The sequence below is a fragment of the Vicugna pacos genome, chromosome 14 (assembly GCF_048564905.1).
Source record: "Vicugna pacos chromosome 14, VicPac4, whole genome shotgun sequence".
NCBI lineage: Eukaryota > Metazoa > Chordata > Mammalia > Artiodactyla > Camelidae > Vicugna > Vicugna pacos.
The window spans coordinates 65,918,415-65,942,878 of NC_133000.1; the positions used below are offsets into that span (position 1 = coordinate 65,918,415).

The window sequence follows — 24,464 nt, forward strand, 5'->3', positions numbered from 1 at the left end:
AGAGAACCCGCTGCTGGCACGGTGCCCACTGGGCCAACCGCACAGCTGGGGAGTGCTGCCTCGCTCTCCGTGTGTCTGTGATAGGCACGGCGACGTCTGCTGACCTTAGGTAAGTAACTACCGTCATTCTGCCAGAACATGACCACAGTATCTAAAGATTAAAGAAAACATGATTGAGTGTCCCATCTACTTCTTGGAAAGTATTTCAAATGTCATCATCATGTTATAAAAAGGCATTCAGAATTCTCAAGGTCACCCGTAGGGCCCCAGTGCTTCAATTAGAGCTGACGGCCAGCCGTCAGTGAGTCTTCTGAGCTGGGTATCTTCTCCTCCGGTTATACACGCCCATCTACCAATCCCACTCTGTTATGCATTGAAGAAATGAACTATAGAAGGCATTTGCCTTAGAAGAATTAAAATGAACTGTAGTTGTGAGTTATAAATCCTAAGCAAGATCCCTCAAGGTGGATTTTACGCTCATTGTACTTCACAATGAGTATTCAGAAAAATGCCTAAATGGTAACTGAGAGAAAATACCCACATTTACATATCATATACTAATTTCCATCTGTGTATCCTTTTCATTGTGTGGGAAGAGTGTCTTAGTAGTTTATGGTTACAGAACAATCACGCACAAACACACCCACACCACACAGTGTGCTCAGTACAAGAATTCTACTTTCCCCAGTGGTAACATACTTGACTATTATGCAGTCACCCCTTCAGGTCATTGAATTACCCTTGAAAACCTCACTTTGAAGTGGAATTAACAAGATTAGTTCATCAATACATTAAAACCGACTCTGGGGCTCTGCCGGGTTTACGGTCACAGAACTAGGGCTTTTGGTTTCTATATCTTTATCTTGTTTCTCACCGTCACCGCCTCAAACGCAAAATCACCTCAAGGACCCGATAATGCAATTCTACCACATTTTTCCAGAGTGAAAAATTATTTTAAAGCACAGATGCTTCCAGGTAGAACACCGACAGAAAGTACAATTAAGTACTGAGTAGACTGGTTCAGGTAACCTTAACATGCTGCGATCGGATCCATCAGTACACGGTAATTTGCCAGGTAGTCACTGCTTCAGCAAACCCCTGGGCAAGTCTCTCGTTAAGCAAATGATTGGAAGACTAGATAATTGAAATTAAGTACCACAATATACACGTTTCATAGTTTTCCCTAGTCGTATTAGGAACATACTATCTAATGAAGTTATTATTCACATTAAAAAACTAAGTAACTGGATATTTTGGTCCTGGTAGTCAATGGTTTAATGAGTCTGAGGAATGTCTAATTGGTCCCAAAGACTGATCATCAGGAATAAAATAAAATCAGGACTAGCTTTGTGGCTCAGAGAACCGAAGTATGACTGAACACCTCGTGCTTTGAAACAATCACATATTGCTGACACGGTTTCTTTTCCCCTTTTTTGGTCATTGTTATTGCATGAATAATGCATAAAAATTAATAAGAACTTTGTCTGCATTCAGATTCCTACAAGGTGTTATTTGATTTTTTTAAGATAAACACAAGGGAACTATATTGCCCAAGGCAATTCTCCTGTCTACCCATTTCAATGTGTAAGCCCTCTCTTGCAATGTAATTTTAAATTAAATAAAGGCTCACTGCTATTTCTCCTGGGTATACATTTGGCTTTGCTAAGTCTATATAACAGTCTTTCAAAAGACTCAAACTGCATTAGAAAAACAGTTAACACATTTGCGGCCCCTGTGGAACAATCTCTTAATAATTTCCTCCTTTATTTTAGTATGATATTTCACATTAGATTTTATTTCTCCATGGACATTAAGAGAATGCCTCTTGCCTCATCTCTAGGTAAAAGTTGTCTAGAGGACTTTTGAACATTTTTATTATTGATTTTTCTGTTGCTAATATTGCTAGAAATATAGAATTCTAATCGAAATTGGAATAAAAGCAATAGAGGAGTTAGGCATACTGGCTGCCATGAAATGATAGGTAGAGTTATCTAAATGGCAAGTTCTTAATACAAAAACAAAAAAAAACTTCCCATTGCTTCTATTGATGATTATAGGATAGAAAGCAAAATGTTAAATGGCAATATTTAAATAATTAATAATGCTGCAGACGCCATTATTTTCTCTGTAGTTCCGTAACCCTTTACCATCATTTTCCCATTTAACGCAATAGCAAAAATAATGAGTAATAAGTGTTGACAGCAGAGCAAGTGCTCGCAAATGAATCTGCATCGCTGCACTGTGAGCATCTAACGTGCCCTCTAATCAAAACCGCTGTTTCTCATACCACAGTAAATATGCAGCTCTTATGGTGGTATATCCTACTGTCAGAATTTTACTCTTCCTTATTTTAAGCAAGAAAGATATTGACTTCTTCAAAGCTGTTTCTCAAGCACAGCTCAGAAAGCCAACACACTTGAACCATAACAGAGATTCACTCACTGTGGAAAATACTTTGCCATGACGAGGCTCTGGATCGCTTCTGCCCTCAGTTTAAGGTTTAGAGACTGAAACAGTATTATAAAGGGTTCAGAGCTGAGACACCAGTGAGTTAACTGGAGAAGCTGACATTAATGGGGAGTCATTGAAGATCAGCCATTTGTCACTAGGCCCCTGTGAAGGGCATTCACAGCTAACTTCTTACATGCCATGGGTAAAAGCTCGTCTCCTGACGTAAACCAATATCCACCATGTGTCAGCCTAGTACCTCTAGGTCCTATTTGTACAAGCGTGAGTAGAATAATGTTTCCTGTTTGTCCACATAACTACTTCTGCTAAATAGTGGTCTGGATCCAGGGCTAATAGCCAAGTAAAGTATCCCCACCTTGTCATAGATGCAGCAATTCTAAAGCCTCACAAAAATATCTTGTTCCCATCCAGTCTCTCTCTCTATTGGGACATCAGATAACAACCAATTATGAAGCCTTTGCATGGGTTGGGATGTACCTATTAACCAGTGACTCATCTCTCTTCATTTTGTATAGTTGTCAGATCTTAAAACCAATATCTAACTCTAAATACACTCTCAAGAGCTCTACCATGTCCTTATTCAGAAGTACAGTATGTACCTTTCCATGAACCTGCATTCGAAATTGAATACATTACCTTAAGACAAACAACCAACATTCAGTGTAACCCTAAGTAGCACAAAACACCCTTCCATGATGTAGAGAAATAATTCAAAGTTAAAATGCACTGTATATGGAGTTCATATATATAGAAACTGTAAGTTCCATGGGGATAGGGGTCATGTCTGTCTTTTTTTTATCATTATTTCTTTAGGTTCTAGCATGTTTTGGACCAATACTGATTGATGGGTAATATCAGAAAGAAAATGTGACCAACATTTTTAGCCAAATAAATGGTCATCATTCTTTCAATAACACTGCAGCTCTAAAATCAGTGGAAACACATGGCATAAAGAGAAGGAAACAAGGAAAATGATCACAAAAGGAATAATTTTGCCAATTTTAGTAAATGATATGAAGAAAAATAGCCAATTTGGTTTTCCAATAATGGTTGTTATATTAGTTTTTCTGGAAAAGAATAAGAGTCATATTTTTATGAATTATTTTTAAAATTATTTTTCTTGTTTATTCCCAAGTGACTAAGAAATAGAATATAAATTACTAAGAAATGAGCTACACTCAGGAAACTGAGAGAGATACCCAATGTTTACTCAGAGCCCACCATGAACTCATAGCTTACACGCAACTCCATTCCCAGAAATAGGGAGAAGAATTCTCTAAAAGTAAAATGTGTAAGCAGAAACAAAATCCATCAGCTCCACTTGGGTGGATGGTGTACATATATACAATTACAATAATGGGGCCTCCCACATATGCAAACAATTTTTAAGAAAGCATAATTTTGTCCCAAATTTTAGTAGCTATTAATTGTTGCTTTAGTGTTAAAGCTGATTTGTCCTTCATTTTAATGGACTATTGGCCTTTTTAGCATTTACGTAGTTTTTTATGCATTTTTTTTCATGGTGTGGAGAATGAAAACAAAGAGATAGTTCATTCTCAAATATTATCTATTTATTTAGGACTCAATTTTTCAGGTAGTCTTTGAATGTCCTTACATATAAAAATTCCTTCACCACCTACCATCTACCATTCATCCTCTAGAAATACAGATTTGTAAAAAAAAAAAAAGGAAACATTCAGATCTAACATAAATTTATGTCTGTATTTTACAGTTGTCACTCTAGAGAAAACTAGGATAAAATTTCAAACTGTGATATTTTTTCTTTGACAATACAACTATATCATTTAAGAACATATAGAAATAACAGTCCTTTCCTTAATGATCATCATTCATGCTCTTGCTTTAAATTGTTAAAAGTTCAAGTGGTGGCAACATTGACAAGAAATCGGGGTTTACATTTTTGCCCTGAGATGCTTTTTTAAGGTGAAGACAGCTTACCACTCACCTCGGTAATGCAAACATGACCACGTTAGCATCAAACATTGCAGATCCGAGTTCTGCCTCTCTGAGTTTATCATGCCCTTTCAGGAAAGGAAATGTGTAAATAAGTGCTTTTCTGCAAGTCTAACTTGAGAAATGAACAGACTCATATCTTCTTTGCTGATGCTTAATGTTTTTCATGGGTAAAAAGATAAGTGGCATGCATAATGAACATCACGAACAAGGAAGGCACTCAAGGAATAAATTCATAAATTTTGCTGGTGAAACTGATTCCACCTTAACAATAATCAATCAAGAACTGCAGACTGGTGGGGAGCGTTTGGCTCAAGCGGTAGAGCGCATGCTTAGCATGCATGCGGTCCTGGGTTCAATCCCCGGTACCTCCTCTAAAAATAAATAAATAAATAAACCTGAATACCTTCCCTCTCAACAAAAAATAAAATGATGATAATAATAAAAAAAGAACTACAGATCGAAGACTTCCTACATGCCCATCGCTGTCCAAGGTGTGATAGGAAATGTACAAATATAGTCAGAAAAATAGACGCTGAGAAAAGATAAAAGAACCTTTCTTAGACTCCTTTATCCATATGACTAGTCAGTATTTTCTCTGAATGATTTTCTCGTGTCTATTGGACTTTAAGGGGGCTGAATCTTGCACGTATCTTTGAAGCCCCAGCACATACAGCACAATAGCTGTCAGTGAAAGGCTACAGTAATGTTGGCTGAATGGAGAGAATAAGTGAATTCATGATTACACACATCTCCACCGAGTGTTGACTCTTCAGTCTATATTTAAGTGCTGAGTAATTACATTGAACAGAAATGATCTTCCACTTATTTCTCACACACTCTTTTGTGATCAGTCATATGTATTTCATTTCTGTGAGGTAGAGGGGTTTTGGTTCAGTTAAGAAATCTGTATAATGATGGGCCTTAATGGGATCAGCCCACTCTCTACACAGGACCTGGAAAAGAAGCCCAAACGTGGGCCTAGCACCAGGGACCTGGCGTTCACCTAGGGCAGAAGCAGGCCTCCTTTCTTCCAGAAATGGGACTTGTGTGGGAAGGCCCTGCTTAGAGGAAAACAAACTTGTCTCAGAAGAAACAGAGGCTTAGGAAAAATAAACAATTTATTAAATATAGATATATTTATTTCATCAGTAACTTTTAAAAAAAATCTAAAAAGATCTCACTTCTGAAGCAACCCAGATTTGCTGTCATTGGAAACCAGCTCTGTCAGGATGTCTCTGTCCTGAACCAGCCCTTCAGGTCAGCAGGTGCCCGCTGGCCCCAGGCTTGGGGAGAATCTCTGAGCTTTCCATGATACAGAATACCTCTTTCTCAGGACTGCAAACTAGCTGTCACTAGCCTGAAAATTAGTATTTTACTTTGTTTCTATTTCTCTTATTTTATTTTCTCAAGGCTCAGCAAAAGTTTGTCTCTCCCTATATTATCTTGATGTTCAAGGACACATTTCTTGTCCTGTTCTTTCCAGGAATTTCTTGTCCTAGTCTTTCCAGATTGAGTGGCATGATCGCAGCAGGACTTTTCTCCATTCACCTCCTCAAAGGCCAGCTCATCTGGTCAGTGGGGAAGGTGAGCATTACTTAAGGTCATGTCATTCTACTTACTTCCCGAGGGCTTGAACTGGTCCATGAATTTGTAAATACTAATACTAATAATACAAAGAAGAAGAAGGGGGGAGGGGGAGAGGGCAGAGGAGGAGGAGGAGAAGAAGAAAGCAATGGTAAGAATAAAATCATGTCATCTCCAGGGACAGTGATGCAGACACAGACCCTTGTTTATCAAGGGATGCTCTTCTAGGCACCTGTGCTAGACATGCTTGGAACACACATTTAAAATTCTGATTCTGAGGCATGTGCAACTTACTGAATCAGAACCTTTTAGGTTAATGTTCTGGGATCTGGATATTTACAGTGAGTCATATGGATGAATGTTGAGGATTGTGAACCACTATAAGAATATCTGAAGGTCTGATACTTTGTTCCTATATTATAAGCATAATTTTTTATAAAGGCACAAGTTATGAATTTAACTCAGCTAGTCCTTTGCTCTATTATCCAGTGTTTAAAACTGCCTCTATTGATTCTGTATACTTAGAAATCAAGCAAAATATACTAGAAAGCTTTTTCAAGAAGTCACGCTATTTTATAATGTATAATATCTATCTTCTCCTGTGCAGATGCTGTTGACCTCTTCTCTTCATCTCTGTCTGACAGGAAGAAAAGGAAAACAATCACTATCCATCAAAGAACAATTCTTTCTCTGTCTTCACACTAACACAGCCCTTAGACACGATTCTTCGGGGATAAAAGAGTTTGGTCATCATCCAGCACTCATTTGGTGGGTTGATAATCCACCTCGATATCCTGGGTCCCAAACGGAATGCAGCATCTCCTCCACCCAAGCCCCCTCTTCCTTCCAGGTTTTGTTTTCTCCCTGGAAAGCATCACAGCCCAGGTTCTGAGTTAGTCATACCAGGGTGAACCAGGATTCTGTCACCTCCTACACCCACACAACTGAGTTTCTCTCTAACTCCTCAAAAAACACTTCCAAATTTCTCTCACCCTTTCCAGTTCCTTAATTCAGGGGTTGCCAATGCCAGTGTCTCTAGGTGGGGAAACAAATTTAACGTGTGTGTAGGAATAAAGTTATCGTGTGTGTAGTGTTTTCCTTTACACAATTAAGCAGTAGTTGTAATTGTTGCCAAACTGTAGACTATAGAGTGCTTGCCCCACCTAAAGGCATTCAGATCACGGTGGGGGGGAGCGGCGCTGGGGGGGGGGTGTGACGCGCGCACACACACACACACACACACACACACACACACACACACACGCTGTCCAAGCAAAACAAATGCTTGTAGTTTACAAGCCCTATTTAATTTCCTCTCCTTTTTTCCTTCTTTTTTTTTCATTCCCCCATTCTCCTACTTTCCTGCCTGGCAACCACTGCTCAAGACTCCACTTCTCTGTATTCAACTTGTTTAGATTCTACCTGTAAGCTCATGCAGTTTTTTCCTTTATGTGTCTGGCTTATTCTACTGAATATAACACCCTCTAGGTTCATCCTTGTTGCAAATGGCAGGATTTTTTAAGGGCGATAATGTCCCACTGAACACACTCAGCACCCCTCCCCTGGGCTATTGCAGTGGCCCTCATGTTGCCACGTGTCTCTCGCCACCATTCTTACTGCTGCAGGTCTAATCCTTTGGGACTTAGTACGGAAGTATGGAAAGATGAAGCGGCAGTGCTTCCTCGTTTGCAGAATAACGTGACCCAGGCACGGCTGCCGTTCTGGAAGACAAGGCTGGGGGGAGGGGAAAGAGGTGAAAGTGGTTATGGGGAGACAGGAGGAAAACTACTTCAGGTGTGGTTGGAAACTCCAGCCTGTGCTTCTAGAGGGAGGGTTTTGTTTTCTCCAACCCATAACAGGAGGCTGGAGCCAGGAGTCAGGTGGATTCTGGGAACGTGATGGAGAGAGGCAAGCCACGGCCCGCCCTCTCGCGTCTCCTGTGTTGTGTCTTCCCCGTTTTGCTCCCTTGCCCGTCTCCTCCCCCCAGCCTCTCTTCTTTCTCTTTCTTTTCTCCCCCTCCTCCAGTGCGGCCTAATGCCTCTTCCTACTGCTGACTTATTATCTCCTCTCCATTTCTCTTTTTTCCCTCTTCTTCCTCTTAAGCTGTTGGTATCTTTTTCATCTCAATTCCAGTTCCTTCCTTCATATTCCATAAAACGGCACTGAAACTCGGACAGCCCAGAAGTCCATTTATTGATTTTTATTGCCTACTATCAACCTAACAATAAATGAATGGGATGTTTCATATTTTCCTTTTGTCCAAAGACTCCTTAAAATTAGTTACACATAGTCTACCATTTGCATTTGTTTCCCTTTTTTTTTCCCTTTCTGGTGAATGAATTAAGTAGAATGATGGCTTTCTTGCCTTTGTCATAACCAATCATATTCTGTGCATCAGAATTCAGGGTCATGGGAATGCTGGCGGGAAATTAACTGAAGTACCATGTTCACTTCCTTATTACTAGAACTTATCTTAGCCAAAGTACTGAGAAAGGATAAAGCCATTTTTAGCCTGGATAACACATCCAACTGAGTCATAATACGGAGGTGACTATAGGAAAACTTAATGAAAAAGAAATGTATATTACACATACTAAGTAAAGTTTTAGAGTAGGTGTTAATTTTAAAACTATTATATGACATTTCATAAAGAGAAATAGGGACACTCTGATCAGAAGTATAATCATGTGAATAAATATGTATATAATTTAGGTGTAATGTGTAATTCCAGTGATCCACACACAAATTATATACACACACACATTTTATATATGTTATGTATGTGTGTCTCTCTCTCTCTATATATATATATACATATATATATACACATTCTCAAAATGAGTTAGATACTGTTTGTGCAGAACAGATGCATACAGAGTCATAACAAAGACATTAACAATCATCTCAAATTTAATACGCTTTTTTAATAAAGAAACTGACCCATTCAGAGAGATGAAGGATGAAAGATGGGAGAATTTCCATTCTAAAAGGAGCACGTCTGATAATCAGATTGATAGAAACCTGCTTGGTTATAGTTTTGCCCCTCTGCTCCCTGGGGTCACATCAGAGAGCAAATGGCCAGTCCCCAGGAGGAGCGTCCTCGGATGCTGCTGAGGCCTTTGGCTCACCTGCAATGCATATTGATGGCCAGTGACAGTCACTATAGCTCCGATTACCTGATTAGTCCCAGGCACTGCCTGGTACCTAAAGAAAAAAAAAAAAACACTGGCAGGCATGGCTCACCCTACCAGCACTGAGATGAACAGTGCACAGTTTCCTGAGGTTGGATGTCCACAGATGTTATTCAGAGACAGGATGGGTTTCAGGGATGTGCAAAGATCTCCCATAATACTCCATGGGCGCGGAAATACAGGTGAGTGAGTGTGTGTGCCTTTGGATGAGTAATTTCCAGGGAAGAACAGAAAGAGCCTGAAGGAAAGCAGACACCACACTGTGAAATATCAAAGCAGTTCCATCTCTAGGCCCAAACTTGAGCAATGAACAGAGGAGCAAATATCAAGAGGAAAACACATTGTTCCATCCTGTTTTGCTAGAGCTGTGGACTCGAAGAAAGATGTACCACTGATGGTAGGAGGCAGGGAGCTCTGAGACTTTCCCGTCTGGGTGTTCTTGGAAGGTTGAGGACAGACAGAAACACAAAGACACGTAATTAAGAGATGCTTGCTGGCACAGACGAGGGACAGTGGAACCACCTTTGTAAAAGAGGTTCATGAAAATCTTTCTGAAAGATACGACTATAGTATCAGAAACCTGTCTCATGCAAGGTAGATAAGACTTTGAGGTCCTTGAAAATGCTTTTTGCAGACTATACAGCATTTAGCTTTTCTTTTCCTTAATTAAAGAATATTTCACACACATACACCCCACCCCATACATTCAATGTGCATTGATAGCTGGGTGAAGTGACGTTAGGATAAAGGGGTATCAGTGTCCAAGTGTCCCAGAGCCCGAGCTGCTGCTTCAGTAAGCAGGAGTGCAGAACTGCTCCAAATCTCTGCAAAGTTCAACTTAGTAGCAGATGAAGTTAGGAAAACCAAATATTTAATTTTACTCAATGTCGGTTTCTGTGCCTGGGCAGTCTGCCTCCCAATTCTCCCCAACTCTACTCTCACCACTTTGGTCTAAGGCTACCATCACCTCCCCCACCAGCCACTGAAACGATGCTTGTTGGGTGTTTGTTGATTGTTGGGCTACTGGCTTTGGAATGACCCGCCAGTGGGTGAGTGAGGGAGGTAGGGGCTCCTTACTAAACTGTAGATTCCTGGGCCTCCCACCAGACATACTGAAATGAAATATCCAGAGGTTGATCCAAGGCATTTGCATTTTTCCTTTCTTTCCAGGTAATTCTTAGGAGCTTTGATATTTGCACAACACAGCACAGTGCACTTTCTTGATTCGTTTTTAAAATCTATAGGAAAGGGGTTTGTCTTCCTCTCCACTTGTATCACTTGGCTCAGAGGCTCGGACGAAATACCAGTTTTAGGAGAACACCAGAGCTCACTGTCTAGATGCCTGCATCTGGCTAATAGAAACATTTGCAACCCCATGAAAAATAATATTCCCATAAATGTGATAAGACAGCAAAAAATGAGTCTACACATTTTATGTACATTTTTTAACCCCATCCTTGAGAAAAATCAACCAGATTTAAACCAGAAATTCAAACCCCCAAATTATCTTAAAACATTCAAGAAACATTTTCCTCTTTCTTTCTTTTTCCCTTCCTTCCTTCCTTCCTTCCTTCCTTCCTTCCTTCCTTCCTTCCTTCCTTCCTTCCTTCCCTCCTCTTTCCCTCCCTCCCTTCTTTTTTTTTTTTTTTTGTAGGTGAGCAGGCTGAGAGCCAGGCAGCCTGGGACATGATAACGTGATCACACAGGAACTGACCCTCAGGCCCAGGGTCCTGGGCCTCACCGGTTGTTTCATCATCAGTCCCTTTTCCTTCCACCTCTCCCCTCCCCCACTTTCTTTTCTTACATCAGAAACACATTCTGACTTCAGCTATTCTTTATCTCTGCCCAAATGATGAATGATATTTTTCTTTCATTCGAAATTTTTCCTCAGTGTTCAGAATTTACATTCAAACCTTGTCTTTCTACAGAGGATTTCTTAGTCTTTCAAAGTCAGAGTTTGTTGGGAAAAGAAAAAAAGAAACTTGACTGTTCTATAGATAGTTTATAGTGGGTCAAAATACATTTTTTCCCTAAACATCATTTCAAACTCATTCTTTAAAAAAGTTATTTACTTGTCAGTTTCTGTTTTGTGACTGTGCAGCCTGCGTTCTACCTTCAAGCAAACTGTTTGCATCTGTCATCAGATCTCTCGAGACGCATCTTTAAGTGACATACTACAGTCATTATGACCACAAAAGAAATGACTATTGTCATATTGAAGAAGAGATTCCACAAGGAACAAGCGCCTTCTGCATTGGAAATGTGATTATTTACATCTCAGTCAAGATGGGTTTTTTTGGTCCCCCTGAGGCGGAACTGTCTGACAAATTAAAATCTTTATTTGGATGGCAAGGGATTATGAGAGTTACCTTCTGAAATACAAACAGAGGACTGTACACCTCACGTCAAATCCCTAGTGCGACTTTCATTTAACAGAACTCTCGTTGAATATTTTACTGCCCAACTTCTCAATCTATAAAGTATCAAAATTGTTCTCATATTAGACACTAGTTTAAGCTGATGTTTTAAAAGTGGGCATGAGCTTAAAACAGACACATTTCCCAGACTTAAATATTTATTAACCTTTTTCTTTAAATCTGAGCTTGAGTGGCATTTTCCTTTTAAAAAAGTTTTTCAATTTAGTTCAAAACTTCTTAGTTGGGTTAACCATGTCAGCTTTAAAAATTTAAGCTCAAATGTCACATGTAATACATTTTAAGATTATTAAACGCCCAGCATATAATATCAAACTTTTTCCGTTTTTTCCGATCATTTTCTACAATTTTAATTTTTTTATTTAAGAATCTCCAAGGAAAGCAGATTATGTTTCAAATTATAATTCTTAATAACTGAATCAAGTTTCTTCCCTAGGTTACAATTCCCTAAAGATTTTCCTTACAACATCTCGTGTTTATAACCTCTTGTTAGCACAAGTGCCAGACCATATTATGAAAAATGTCTGGCGCATGGAAGCGGTGGAGTGAAACACAGTTAATGAGTCCGACTAACGATGCTTGAACTCTGCCTTCACTGACTACTACCTGGGTGACCGACCGCACAGATTCGTAAGCTCTCTGTACACTGGCATTATCATTTTAATGGTATTTGCTTAATAAATTGGGAGAATTAAATGAGCTAAGACTGTAACATGCTTAGAAGAGTACCAGGCAGAGTGCTTCAATACTAACCATTATTATTATTATATGTTATAGCAGCTGTTATATTATTATTTTAGTAGGCTCTCAGTAGCTAATTGTGGAATAAATGACTGAATGTGGGAAAACATTGTTTTTACTGAAATATTTGAATTTCATTACATTGAAATAAACAGAGCACTTTAACTAGAGAATGCTAGTAAAAAGTCGAAATCACATTCGATTTTTATCTAAATCCTCCTCCCGCAAGATGCTGAAGATTCTAAGGGCCTGGCCTGGGCAGCGGGACCTCTTTAGGTAGGGCTGAGTAAAGAGAGTGCCCCTTACCAGGTCCTGGGTTCAGAGCAGAGAGTCAAAAATGAGAAGAGGAGAAAGCCAAGGTCTGCAAATCAGAGATTCAAGGCACCAAAAGGGAGGCTCAGAAGCTAAGTGACTGGACAGTCAGGGAGGTGAGAGAGGAAAACGATGAGTCAGATGATAAGTCTGATGCTGCTAGTGGGACAAATCCTGGGGCCGGTGCTGTTGCCCACAGATCTGATTCTTGGGCGGAAAGGCCACATTTAAGGTGCAGAGGATAGAGGACTGGGCAGTCAGTGCCTTCCTCACGTCTACCCCCACTGCACCATTTACACCGCACCGAACACAACCAGACACGTACTCACGATGACATTCCCTACCTTTAAAAAAATGGCACATGTGTGCAATTCCATCACAAAAATAGAAAGCATCTCCCTCAGAAGCAAAAAGATGAAACAAACATTTACATTTCCCCTGACATCAATGCACACCCCAGAGCACAACAACGTGATAAAATCATCAGCAGACACAGACCTAGAGGCTGCGGCAGAGACCGCATCTAACGATTTTTAGGCATCTCAGAGATTACTTGGGGGAAAGAGAAACAAATAAAAATAATGAAACAAATGTCAAATCAATGAAATTGACTTTTATCTGAAATAGGGCATCTCTAGAAAATGATCATTATCTGAATCGAGTTTTTCCTAAAGGAGAGAGGGAATTCTAGCTCCATTTTGCTCGCAATATGTTAAACATTCATCTTGGCCAACAAAATGCAATTTGCACAATGTGGGGCCCAGGTCCACGGGCTGGAACACCCTTCATGGAACTCAGAGGAAGGTTCCAAAGTGACAGGAGCCTTTCCTAGCTCACCACAAAGGGAATCCACAGCTCACATTTCATGTTCTGTGACAGGATTTCCCGGATTTGCTAAAGAAAACATATCACATTTCATGGGAGGCCCCAGAGAACACTTCTGCTCTGCTTCAGTTTTGGGGTGTGTGTGTGTGTGTGTGTGTGTGTGTGTAAAATGTGTGTGTGTTTACGTGTAGTTTTTTGAGGATGGTATTTCGCAACAACAGTTTTTAAGAATTTATATGAAGATGGCATGCAAACCCAAATAAGATTATTTTCTCTGAGGCTCTATGACTATCATCTGTCAATTTTTGATCAAAGAATAGAGGAAAGAAGTATTTTCATCCAAGTCTCCATTGCTTGGACCTGTGGCAGAAACGAATTCTAACCGGACTGTAACCTATGGCTAATCAGAATGTGGATTATTTGTAAACAGTAAATATTCCAGAAGGGGCTGGAAAAGCGCTCAGCTTCTAATACACATTAACTCAAAACAGAGACTGGCTTTAATTGAAATGCAATATACATTTTGATATCAGAAGTATTTTCCCAGTAAAACATTTATACAATTTGAATTCTTAGTTTTAGAAAAACTACTGTCTCCCGAATTTTCTTTTTCAGGATTCCCATTAATTCTGTTTCTTTATATAAAATAATCTTTCACAAGAAACTCCCTAAGACAGGTACCTTTCTAAATAGAAATAAAAAAAGATTATAGGAACAGCAACTCTTTCACAATCGCTCAATTTTCTGTGAACTGGGACATTTAAAATATGCAAACGCACAATTTTTAGAGATAATATGACTCTTCTGCTTGATAGATTAATGTTATCAAACACTGATGAATAATGAATTAACAGCCCCTGCAGCATCATAGTAAAGGTCAAATACTGCAGCAAAGATGAAGGGGTCACCAGACAGAGAACGTTCTCATCTTTGTGGTGGTTGCTGTTGCTATTTTGCAGACATCGCACGAACGGCCAACACCTGGGCCTGTTACTTACTGACGGGTAGAGGTAACCTTCTCCATTCATGGCTATGTACAACCCTGTCTTCACGCCCTGGATGGCGACGACGCGCAGGCCCACGGGTATGAGGTTGAACAGTGCTGTAAAGAGAAACGCCGTCTGTCACCAACGGGCAGGACCGAGCAACAGGCAGCACCACTTCCCTTTCTTCCACCTCTTCTATTTAAGAAACATCATGTCTGTTACAACCTTCTGAGAAGTTCCAACTTACTAACTTTGATTTCTCTGTATAATTCAGAAGTTTCTGTCGTGAGTAAAATTAGCACGGGAGCTCAATGTGCAGACCTTAGCAGTCTCCCTACGGCAGCCTGGGGAGCTGGAGGGATGATGAGCAGAATCCAGCCTGTGATGGTGATTCTAGCATCGTAGCCTCTGACACCATTTGATACAAAAAGAAATCAGCGGTGAAGGTTCTAAAAGAGCAGAATTACAAAAGCCCACGTTAAATGTTTTTTTGTTTGTTCTGATCTTTTAGGCAGAAGGTCTGCTTCATCATCGCAATGTAGGACAGGCCAGAAGTCAAACAGGTAATTCCAAAACTAAATTACTCTTGCGGAACCAACATAATACGCCAGCAGAGCTCAGAAAAGATGTGCACCTGCCAATGTGCTGAATTTAGAAAGAACTAATCAAACTGAATGGCATGCAAATTCTAGACAGATCATTTTCCTTATTAAATTTTCATAAAACTATAAGTGAAAACTAAAGAGGGAACAGTGTTCAATTCCATCCATCTGAGACATCAAAACTTGTGTTTCCATGATTTGTTTCTTCTCGTATTGACAAAAAAGTATTTTTATGTACATTTCACTTGGTGTAGATAGCAATGTTATAATTAATTTTTTTAAAGTCTTAACATCCTTAATAATCCGTTTCCATGCCAGGGTTATGTGTGACCATCTCATGGGTGTTCTAGCATGATTCTTGGTGATGATACCTGCTGGACGATTTTGGAGATTTTATCATAGATACACTTATAAGAGAACTGTTAATTATCCACACTGAGGTTATCTGCTCCCATTCAAATGTTAACTCAAATCTAATTCTAACTAATAGGACTCATTGCCAGGCCAGAATAGGCAGTGAAAGCACTAAAATGTCAAAGTAAATGTATAAATCAAATATCTTAGGTTTAGGCTCTCAACTGTATTCCACAAAAGATAAATAATTTGAGAAATGTGGGCAATTTTGACTTCAATCTATAGGTCTATTCAGTACATAATTTAAAATGGACTTTCTAAATTGTGTTCTATTTAATTCCGAGGTACACGTTTCTCCGTTTCCCTCCCAATTGCTACGTTACTGATCTCAAGATCTCAAGATGCCTGTGCTACCCAGATGATGAAAGGACAATGGCAGGCCATGGTCCTAGACAACTGTCCCTACGAGAATACTCAGGGGTGTACATAGTGAGATGGATATTAGTTTTCATGATGCAAACTAACATTGGACTGTCGTCTATAGGATGCTAGGGGCTTATGACACACTCATGGAAGAATAAAGCTTGTGTTTGCTTATTCCTATTATTTAATATCAAACGTGAGTGTGGACCCATTGAGTAACATCAGGTCCTTGAGTCATAGTAATGCTCAGTATTTCTTCTTCATGGGAGAAAGCCACTGGCCATTTTCACTCTTTTCTAGGACACCTAAACTGTCCCATCTCCCAAGTATTTTGAAAGGATGGGCATCATAGGATCATTCCTGATTTATGTGCATAAGTGTTATTTTTTTTTGAAAACTACAATTGTATGTCTGCCCGTGCAAACTAACTTATTCAAACTTCAGTATTCTAACCTTCACACGCTGCTAATGGTATTTGTAGGCACCACATGTTTGATGTAGGCCAGGTGGAATAATTCTAGAACGTAAGTGCATCATGCACTCACTAAAATAACATAGTACAGGAAGGAGTAAGATTATAGAAGATAATCTAAAATAACTGCCTTAAAAAATACCATCCCCCACCCCAGGATTTTGGTTGGGACCTGAATTATAAAATAATAGTCAGGACCATTTACAGGATGATAACAGAGTGAATCCATGTAACCACTGTAACGTGGAAGCCCACTCAGAGCTGACCACGATAGACCCATGGTGTTAATTAGAACCACAGACGCCCACATTAATTGAAACATTATGGTGTTCACTCTTTCTGTGTTTAACATAATTACAAAGCAATGTCCCAGAGCCTGAGGATGTAAGAATAATGAAGAAGTTCACGCTACTTTGTTTATTCTGTGGAACATACTAGTCTCTAAATAATAGTGAATCTCAATCCCGGCTGCACTTTAAAACCAGCTGTGTTCATAAAATAGGATAGCCATTCCCCACCCCAGACTGATGAGATAACATCAGAGTCTCTGCGAGTGGGTTTAGGATGTAAGGAATTTTTTTTTAAAAAAGCTTCTCAAGGGACTCTAACCTACAGCCAAGGTGAGAACCGCCTTCTTAAGGCCTGTGGAGTAGTGGGCACTGCCAGGGACTGGTCATTTTACACATCGAGTTATCAGGTTGCGAATGTCTAAGGTGAGAGGGACTTTAATACTGTGATAGGCACTAGCACGTGGCCATTTCCATAGTCCTCCTCTGCGTGCAGTATTTATTAAGTCTACTAATAGGAACAGTGAAGTTTAAGAGCACAGGAAAACCCCACGGCACCCCCAAAAGCAAACTGGGGAAGAAAACCACTCCCCAGTCAAATGCCAGAGCTCGTGGGACCGCTGGCCTATAGTGGGTTGATGGGGAGCTCTATGAATTTTAAAGGAACCAGCCCTGAACATGAGTGCGGTGAGGAAGAGACCCGAGCGCTCACTTCCTTTTGTGAGAGATCTTTCCAGGGCACGTGGAAGCCAATGGCGAGCAGGTGAGTTGCTTCAAGACGTCTCTATTAGGACCAATTATTTATCACCCATGATTTTCTTGCCATTTCTCCTCCCAGGGGTTTCTAGATCTCAGGCTGGAAATCCTGGGAGGATATGAGTATCCAGTTCGTCCGCTTGGCTTTCACCCTCTTCTCCACACATCTAAACTTTTTGACAAAGGCAGCTTAGCAGGGTGCTTCTGACTTGACCTGGTTCTGCGTAACCTCATATTTAGTCGTGGGATATGTATGGATCTCAAATCACACAGATTTGAAAATTCAAGCCTCAGTTTTGTTATTTGGTGACTTTTAAGTTATTTCTCTTTATTTTTCCTATCTTTGGATGACAAATCCTTGCTGTGTATTCAGAGAATTATCAGAAAACGGGAATGTGTTTGTGAATTATGACATCACACCATTCCTCAGGCAGAAAGGGCAGCGTTGTATTAGGACCTGTGTGTCTGTCTGTCAGCTCACCTCCATTTCTAAAGGACATGTTTCAGAGCTCACGATTTCCTGGGGACTTATAAGACTACTGTAATGAAGCAGAGAAAAGAAAATACCTTGAAATGTGTCCTAAAAACCTGTGTTTTTCAATTAAAATGGTGATAGTACACAAAAGTAGAGTTAATTAGCAATTCCCACTGCATTTATAAAGCTGCTATCATCCTGCCAAGTTTTATTGAATTTTATAGTCTTATAATTTTTATAACCTTTTGAGGAGGGAACACTTATCCAGCCTGTTTTATTCTGTTCTGCTTTGTCTTTGTCAATGTTGAAATGGCGATAAAACTAACCTCACTGGCTTAAAGGGCACATAAAGTGTAATGGCAACTTGTAAGAAAAGGGACTCTGGGCCAGATCTTTGCATAGGACTCTAAGTCCCTGCAGAGAGGTCACTATGATTTGGCTCTGATTTGCTTGTTCACTGGGGCTCCTGTTCCTGCTTCGTTCCCAGAGCTGTTCCTCCCTTGCACTGAGGGAGATTAGAAAGGATTTCATGAGCTACTCAGAGATTCTTGTTCCTCTAGTGCAGATACACAACCGGAGGAAAGAAGCTTCATTCGTGTAGAGAACAGAAGGTCGAGCACCTTTTAGTATCTCAGCTTTCCAGCTGGGCATTTAGTATGACGCAGACAGCCAGAAGAAATCGTGTATGTGTCTAATGTCTGCATCTGCACTTTCACAGTTTAGAAAATACAGTGCTGCTTATTCAATTCGGAATCAATATGCTTTTAAAAGAGACAATCTACCCAACACTTCTTAACTCAATATTGATGCCACCATTAAAAAGAACCAACTTGTCTGGCGTTACAAAAACTGAGGGAGAAGGTAGGAAGAAAACTCATCAAACGTTTGTTTGAAGGAAATTACTTTTCCAAGATGTCCAATTAAGCAGCACTTCCATATGGCTAGAATTCATTTCTTTTCTTGAAAACTTTTGTATTATGACGTCAACCTCCAGGCTGAGAAATCAGTGTCATGGCTCTTATCGTGATCAGAGCTACAGAAAACTGGTTGTCATGCTCCCCAAGACTACAGCCAGAGAAAACCAGAGAACACTGAAGACATCAGAACTTACGACTCCCTGAAGGCTGAGGCCCCCACAACTATAAGACACAAGGGAAAGAGGATGTCTTTTGTCAAAGAATGAGTGAGGAGTTAAATACATGTATTGACATAAACCAGAAGAAACTGACATCTTTCATGGGCAAAGATGGTCGATTTTAATGATTTTAAAAGTTTAAATAACTTAATATCAAAATCCCACCAACAAAACAATGTCTGACTTCTGTCTTATAAATAAAAATGTCTTCTCTTTCTTCCCTGTGTCTGAATTGCTTTATCTCCTCTTTTTCTAAATCAAAAGAAGAAATAAAGCAAAAAAAAATTCAATGAAGAAATGTGATAGAGGATATCTTAAAGTACAAAAGGACAACATGATAGAAACAAAGAGAGGAAAAGATTAAAAATTGAATTGGAGGAAAATGTAGATAAACAAAGAAAGATGTAAAGCTGAAAGAAAAATAAAAAATAATGTCTAAAGTCTAAAAAAATAAACACAATGGCTGGGCAAATATTGACATTTCACTTAGCAACGCCAAATGCAGAAATAGTCTATATTATAAGCTGTCCTCAGAATCAGTGCTTCTGAACAGTCGATTACTAGAATTTAGAATTTAAAGCAGAAAGTGCCTATACTTTGGTTATGTTTATTCAAAGCCTCCTTCCTTCCGTGGAATGATGTTCTGCATGTGAAGGATAAATGATCAGTCAATGAAAAGATTCAGATCTGCTCCTGACCCACTAGTAATATTTCATGAAATAGTTCCAATAAAATCAGGTTTTGCTTTTCACTAAGTCTCCTGAGCAATAAAATGTGCGTCTATCTTAGAACTGATGTGCTACATTAACGGGCATCAGATGCCAGTACGAACAGAAAAGGAGAAAGGAAAACATGGACAACCGAGTAAGAGGGACCCTAGAATAAAAAAAGCAAAGTTATGTATGAAGAAATAGTAAAATGAAGACAGACATTAAAACAATGGAAGGTGGGTGGCTTCTTGAGTTTAAAAAGTTAGCACCGACCCAATCCTATAAGACAGTTAAACAGCGTGCACACTGTATTTAAAAGCACACAGGCTCCGTGTTCTCTCTACAAAGAAAGGTATTATCCTTTCTTGTTGAACACAAAGAACCTGAAAAACAACATTTCTATTATTTGAAACAGCTAATCCGTGTATCTCTTGAATTTCCACAATTATCATGAAAAGCTACAGGCCTAATAAAGATAAAACTTCCCAAGTAACCATGTAATCAACTTCCATCTGAATGCACTAGTGTACTTACTTGACTTTGATGATAATGAGATTAAAGTAACATGCTGGCTATGACAATTGTTGGAGGAAAAAAACAACTGGAAAGATTAACTTATCATTCTCTGAAAATGACAGGTTTCTTTTGATGCTCTATCAGTATTTCCATTCATGTGGTCCAAGTAAAATTGTAAAAGGCATTCTAGTGTGTGACGTTCATAAAAATGAACGAACATAATCTAGCATTTGCAAGAGTATTTTTAAACGTCATTTAGGGAGCAGCGCATCTTCTACCGATTGTGTGTCAACGGCGGCCTGCGGTCGTCACTTACTAGAATTGGTGCTGTCGTCCTTGGTCCCATCGAGAGCTCCATCCGGGTGCATTTGCAAGTAGTAGCCTTGCCTGCAATATAACCTGGTCACTATACCCTTGAGCTGGGGATCTGAAAGGCAAACAGAGTGGTCATGAGCCTCACAACGTGTCACAGCAGAACTTTTTTCTTTTCTGTTTCTTTTCTTTCTTTTTCAGAAGTAAGAGGGTATTTTATAGAAGTAGCACCTTTTATGTCACGTTTCCCAGATTCCTCCGTATTTATCCAACCTGAAATAGGCTAATCACAGAAGGTGGAGAAAACGTAGTCTTAAGCTGGCATTTCTCCACTGCAGACCACAGGTCATTATATGAAACTAATATGCGTGTATTCAAATTATTAGTTAAAACAATTAAGCTACTTAATCTGTTCCTTTAATTATTAAGTCCTAAACTAACTAGTTTAAGAGTTTAATATTATTCAGGATGGCAGGAGAAGAGTTTTACAAACTTCTGGCTTTAAGAAACCTTATTAAAGGCTTTTTTAATGGATTTTTCTTTTTACTTTATTTGACAAATAATCCCAAAATGTGAAAACTCTATATTAAAAAAAAAGTCATACTAACATTTGGTACACATCCTTAGAAAAAGCCCCCACACGGAGGACGTTTCCTTGATGTCTAAAGGGCCACCCCAGCTGGGTGGAAGCCCCTGTGGTACTCATGTGTGGTCCACAGGAAGTGGGAAAATCAACTCCTGCTCTCAGGGCAAGGCCCAGGAGCAAACCTCTCCTCTCTGGCCATCATCTGGACAAATCAGAGACATTGAACACATAGCCCTACTGACTTATATAAATTATGTAACTAAAAAAACTGTACAATTATACAATATGGATTTGGATTCTTGGCCAAAATGGCTTGAGGTTGAGGACAGCAGAAGTGTACTAAAACCAAAAGGGATATTATATGGTAACAGACTTCTCATTAGATGACTCATCGAGAAGATAGCCATGCTAGTGACCTGGGGCTTCACAGAGAGCCGGGTTGTACCTTTGAAAATAAATATTTGCATGTGGTTTTGAAAGGTTGTTCCCATCTCCTGATCCTATTTGATGGAGGACAACAGAATCCTCCCCATGGCAACCGGCATCTCCCCACAACCCCTGAATGGGACATGCAAACACAATTATGCTGTCAGAACAGTAGGATGTTACAGAATGATGAAACAGAGTGACTTTAAATTAACATAAAAATATGGATTTGCAAACAGGTGAACCCCCTAAAAATGCAAAAACAAAGAAGCTACTCAAAACAGATATCCTTAGCCTTTTGTTTAGTCCTCAAGAAATTAAAAAGAACGACAGCATCTGTTTCTATGTGCATCTGATATAACTGATCATTTTTAAAATGATTCCATGGCACACAGATTTTCTTCAAAGATACTCTGGTGTTGAAGAACACCTGGAGAGTCACGCATGAACAGCGCAGCATCACAGCCTCAGTACCATCCAGCACCTCAGAATACAGGTGCTTTTGGAAGAGCAGGATTTTAAAAAGAAACATCTAAGTAATTATTTGCATGTTCCTTGATCTGTAGTATATAACTTTTAAAACCACGTAATTCTAAGATGTGCATTAGTGAAAAAAATTTACTCTTGTGTCTTACTCTGCCCGTCCCACAATAAGATTTGACTAGGCTCTTGACGCTTTAAGTAGGACCGAGGACTTCTAGTTTTGCTGCATCCTATTTATTCCTGTGCTGAAAATAAGTTGTACAGAAAAAGAAGGGAATAAAAGTGAGAAAGGCAGGAGTAGGGGTGGGGCTTCTCAGTTGCCATGAAAACATACAGAGCATTTTAGAGATTGACAATTTTTCTGCAAAGCCTTTATGTTCCAAATCACTTATTTTTAGTATTCCTGTATTTTAGCTACTATAGTGTCTGGACTTGAATTAAGTAGGTCAGGCAAGGCAATAAAAAGACACAAGTTCCTTCACACTTACACAGGGAGAGCCCTTGTCTTTTGGTTTTTTCTACTAACAAAAAAGATAAGAGAGAACAAGCATCAGCCAGGATGTGGAAAAAAGGGAACCTCTGTGCCTTGTTGGCAGGAATGTAAAATTGATGCAGTCACTGTGGGAAATGGGATGGAGGTTCCTCAAAAATGAAAACTAGGAATATGATCCAGCAATCTCCCTTCTGGGCGTATCTGCAAAGGAAATGAGTCAGGGTCCCAAAAAGATATCTGCACCCCCATGTCCATCACAGCATCGTTCACAGTAGCCAAGGCACAGGAACAACCTCAGTGTTCACCAGTAGATGAAGGGATAAAAACTGTGGTGTATATACACAATGGAATGTTACCCAGCCATAAAAAACGAGGACATCCTGCCATTTGTGACCCCACGAGTGAATCTGGAGAGCATGAGGCTGAGAGCCTGAGTTCTGACCGCACCTCACTTCTGACAAGAAATGCACAAGTAAAATATGAAGTTGTGTTTTTGAGTTCTTATTTAATTTCAAGAAAAGAAAACCAAATTGATTTCTGTTTATCCAGTTTCACATTATTATTATTATTTTTAGAAACCATGATAACATTGATTGTGTTCTTTTCAGGGGCCAGGACCAACTCACAGAATTTTCACCACAACCTATTTCATAGGAAGCCCATTTTGAAGATGAGAAAGTGGAGACACAGAACAAGGGAGTAATTGGACAAAGAGCATATAACTAATACGTGCAAAGCTGGGTTAACATGATCCTGCCCACATAACTACTAAATTATGTGGCCTGTAAAGATCGAACAATTGAACTAAACCATCTTAAAAATCTAAAATAAAATGCAAACTAATCTTTAAAAAAAAACTGGGTTTTCAAGGATTATATCTAACCCCCAATCCTGCATACTTGGAGCTGAATCTATCATATAAAGCAATAACATACAGTTAAAATGACCAAACTTCTTGAAAATCTCTATTAAGATCTCTCCCACTTTGTCATTGGCCACATTTCTAATAAATCTCTACCCATGAAACCCTCATCGAAATTACAAATTTAACACAGTTAAGTTTAAACTTCCTACAGCGTCATTTTCACTTCAGTTCCCCCACCTCCACCAATTTCAGAGAAAAGTCAGCTCCTGACGTGACTGCTGATGTTAACAGCACCAGTCCCCTAAGACCAACACCACGCTTGCCTTTTTTATTCCACCTCATGAGTTGCTCAATTCATACAGATGCTGTCTTCACAACCTCCCTCACTCTTTTCGCTTTTCCATTTTCACTGCCGGCAGCAGTCCAGCCCCTCATGGCCTCTCCTAGGTGGTCTTCCCCCCTGCAGGGTGCCTGCTCTATCGGATCCATTGGGTCAAGAATTAAGCAGCAACTCTCCAACATCCAACATCCGCGGAATGACTCACACCCTGCAGCAGTGGGGCCCATCCTACTGGCCTGACCTTGGTTTGTACTGTTCCTACGCCATCCTCAGCACACAGCTTGAAACCTGGGTCACTGTGGGCGGCCTGCAAACATCCCATAATCTCCCACATTTCTCCTGTTCCCTTAACCTTCCCTGCCTCAAATACACCCACTTGCATAGAGATGTCCTCTTGTACACCTGTGCACACCCCCCCCATGTGCACACACCTTTGCCTAGCTAACTCCTTTTTCTCCTTCCCAAGTTTGGTCCCATCAACACTTTCTCTGGGGCACTTTTCTGACACCTCAGACAAGGTCAGATTCCTCCTTTGAATGCTTTTATGGCAGCACTCTTTATAGGTGAAGACTTTTTAAAACATCAAAATTATATCATTTCGAAATATTCTAATACATTAAGAGATACAGAAAGGCACAGAAACTACATTCAAGTACCCACCACTGAGATAAAACAGATGTTAACATTTTGCTCTGTAATTCATAGTCTT

The 24,464-nt window shown here is 39.7% G+C and overlaps 1 protein-coding gene across 4 annotated transcripts in view; it reads right to left on the bottom strand.

The window, feature by feature from the left end:
- The window catches only part of FGF14 (fibroblast growth factor 14), a 529,039-nt gene that overhangs the window by 88,112 nt on the left and 416,463 nt on the right, over positions 1-24,464 (bottom strand). For 2 of the 4 annotated variants that reach the window (XM_072976504.1, XM_006208307.3), the window contains exons 2-3: positions 20,567-20,677; positions 14,533-14,636 (exon numbers count right to left, since the gene is read on the bottom strand). In XM_072976504.1, coding sequence (XP_072832605.1) covers positions 14,533-14,636; positions 20,567-20,618 — 156 coding nt within the window. In that variant the 5' untranslated portion in view covers positions 20,619-20,677. Of the gene's footprint in view, positions 1-14,532; positions 14,637-20,566; positions 20,678-21,170; positions 21,251-21,593; positions 21,679-24,464 lie in introns of those variants that run through there. The other 2 variants (XM_072976502.1, XM_072976503.1) reach the window with 2 other exon arrangements.